The sequence below is a fragment of the Nicotiana sylvestris genome, chromosome 10 (genome assembly GCF_000393655.2).
Source record: "Nicotiana sylvestris chromosome 10, ASM39365v2, whole genome shotgun sequence".
Taxonomy (NCBI): domain Eukaryota; kingdom Viridiplantae; phylum Streptophyta; class Magnoliopsida; order Solanales; family Solanaceae; genus Nicotiana; species Nicotiana sylvestris.
Window position 1 is genome coordinate 114,268,271 of NC_091066.1, and position 2,922 is coordinate 114,271,192.

At 39.6% G+C, this 2,922-nt stretch overlaps 1 protein-coding gene across 1 annotated transcript; it reads left to right on the forward strand.

The window, feature by feature from the left end:
* Positions 1-1,346: 1,346 nt before the first annotated feature.
* Positions 1,347-2,267, forward strand: LOC138879831 (uncharacterized). Its single transcript, XM_070159469.1, has one exon. It carries the CDS (start codon positions 1,347-1,349, stop codon positions 2,265-2,267), a length of 921 nt encoding a protein of 306 aa, XP_070015570.1.
* The last annotated feature ends 655 nt before the right edge of the window (positions 2,268-2,922 follow it).

Consider the following 2,922-nt stretch of genomic DNA (forward strand, 5'->3'; position numbering starts at 1 on the left):
TAGCATTATTTGAGTTACTTTATGGGATATAAAACTTATCGGAGCATTTAAAAGTTCTAAGTCCAACCTTGAAATAACACCTAAAAAAATAGAGGATCTTTGGCAAATACCCATCCACCATATATTATTTACCTGCCGCTGCCCATCAAGTTTTTCTGTATCCATTTTTTTAATGCCCAGCCAAAGCCAACCAAATGATGTCAAACTAAGCTACTAATTCTAATTCAAGCCAAGCCAAACCAAATCAAGTCAAGTCAATCCAAACCAATTCAAGTCAAACCAAGCTACGTTAAGCCAAATGGGTAAGAAAAGTGGAATGGGTAGGTAGGTTGGGTGATTAGTTTTAATTGGGTAAGTATATATTTGATAGGTTACAAGTACCTTGGGCACAAGTACTTTACTTTGTGTTTTGATGATCTAACAAACTTATCATCCAGAACCAAATAAGGAACCTGTTACAAGAAGTTGAAATCACAAAGTTTCAGGTTAGGATCCAGCCATTGGGTAAGCAAGGAGACTTGCAGGAGCTGGCCATAGAAGAGCTGGTTGGAAATCTGAAGACCTACGAGATGAAGAGGAAGATAGACAGTGAAAAAAGAGAACCAAAGAAAGAAAAGAATCTGGTACTCAAAGTTGATAGCAATGAATCAAGTGAGGAAGAGCAGAAGGAACAGCTGAGAGAACAAGTCCCTATCAGTTCCCGGGGAGACTGTATGAAGTCAACTCTCCAGCAGGAAAGTTGCTGCCCGCACACGCTATTATACTGGAACGGTGCAGCAGTCAACTTTTTGTGGAAGGCTTTTTACCTACCTTGCTTATATCATTGTAAGTGATGTCACACAAGTATAAATACAATCAAAGAAGGTAAAATAACTTACTTCATGAGAGAACCAGATAAAGGACCTGAAGTATGTCTGGTACAATCATTCAAGTTAATCGACTCAAGATAATCTGGGCAGTGTGTCCTTAGATTCACAGGAGCCAAATTAGGGACCTGATACCTTGGTGTTCCCCTGACAGAAGAATAAGTCAATAGTACAGTTGGAAAGCAACTGTAGAAAGTGACTGCCTGCAACTGTACACATAACAGTTCTGTAGACAGTGCAGCAGTCACTTCCCATTGAGAAGGGCCATATACTAACCAAGATTGGACATCACCATTGTGAATTGACATCACTAAGGTGATGTCTTTTGTAATATAAACCTGGTGCAAGACACAAGGCCTCCCTCTCCAACACAAGTCATAGAGAACCTGATTCTCTATATAGTCTGGTGGACGCATAGTTTCTAACAATTGGTATCAGAGTGGGTTCTTTCTAAAAGGTTAACACCTAGAAAGGATCTACATGGATGCTCTACCAGACTTTGAGGAAGGTCGTTCAACCTACAGGCCACCAAGATTTCAGAAAATGGTTAGTAGAAATAGAGGCATTCCCAAGAAGGGTAGCTCTAGTAGAAACACTAAAGGATACGATTGTTGTCACAAGTGCAGAAAACCAGGACATTTTATCAAAGACTGTCCTCTCCACAATCAAGTCCATTACAAACACAATGCTGACAAGGTGGGTAAGAGGAACCTGGTCCCCGACAGAAAGTTCAAGAAAAGAGATGTCGCTGACAATATTATAAAGCAAGCTCTGGTTGCCGTGGGTGATTCCTCTAGAGAATCTGAGGGTGATAATGAAAAGGAAGACACATTCATGATGGCCGCTGAAAGAAAAGCTGCAAAATATGATTCCTTATTTGCATTGATGGCAAAATCTGATGAGGATGAAGAAGATGATGATGATGAGGTAAACTTCTTTGATGTTCAAAGAAATCTAAAGTATTATTCTTCGAAAAAACTTATGGCTTTGGCAAATATTTTAATTAATGCATATCATAGTCTTATAAAAGAAAAGGATGCCTTAACTAAAAAATTTGCAACCATAGGATATGAGAGAGATAATCTAGTGGTTGTTGTGGTCAATCTAAAGGAGACCATTGAGTGTGTTAGAAAGGAGAAAGAGGTTTTAACTAAGAAAGTTGTTAACATTGAGCATGAGAGAGATGACCTATCAGTTGTGGGTGTAGACCTAAAGAAAACAATCGAGGAACTAAAAAAGGAAAGTAGGCTTGGGAACACTCAAAAGGGAAAGAAAGTTGCAAGTGAGGCATACATTAAGCTTTCAGTGAAGTCCAGTTTGTGTGCTGAGCTTGAGAAAAACAAACAACTTCAAGAAGAACTAGGTAGAGTGAAGAGTGATCTTGAAAAATCACCCAAGTAGACCTGGTCCTGTGATGCTATCACTCCCTTGTACACAAACAATGGGGGAAACAGGCAGCGAATCGGGTCCCAAAGGGAAAAGACTCCCTACAATCCTCATAGCAAGTACATTACTGTACCTGACTATTAGTTTTGCACTCATTGTGGCAACACTGGGCACTTCAAAGAAAATTGTAAGGTCAGAATTCAGTCCCAATAGAAAAACAAAGTTTTTGCTGAAAAGGTAACTGCTGCTATAGAACTTGGTCCTTCACATAAAAACCGTATAATGCTTGATTGGACCAAAAGAGCCCTCATTCACCCCTTTTCTCATTACTAGAACTCCTGTAAGGCTAAAATTCAGTCGTTGCAGAAAAATAAAGTTTTTATTGAAAAGAGGCGTATTGATGAGGAACCTGGTTCCAGGAAAAGAAAATATTTGCTGCCTGCATTGGTTAAAAGAAGTCTGATCCACCCATTCTATCATTATAAAGGACCCAAGCTGGCTTGGGTTCCTAAGTCTAATCATTGATTTAGTGTGCAGCGAACAGTGGAAGGGAGCAGTCAACAATGGTACATGGATAGCGACTGCTCAAAGCTCATGACTAGAAGAACAAATGATTTCCTTTCACTGAAAGCCCTACAGGGAGGGAATGTATCCTCTGGAAATAAAAGAA

Coding starts and splice junctions, on each gene's coding strand:
- LOC138879831 (XM_070159469.1), top strand. CDS start 1,347: ATGGATGCTCTACCAGACTTTGAGGAAGGTCGTTCAACCTACAGGCCA.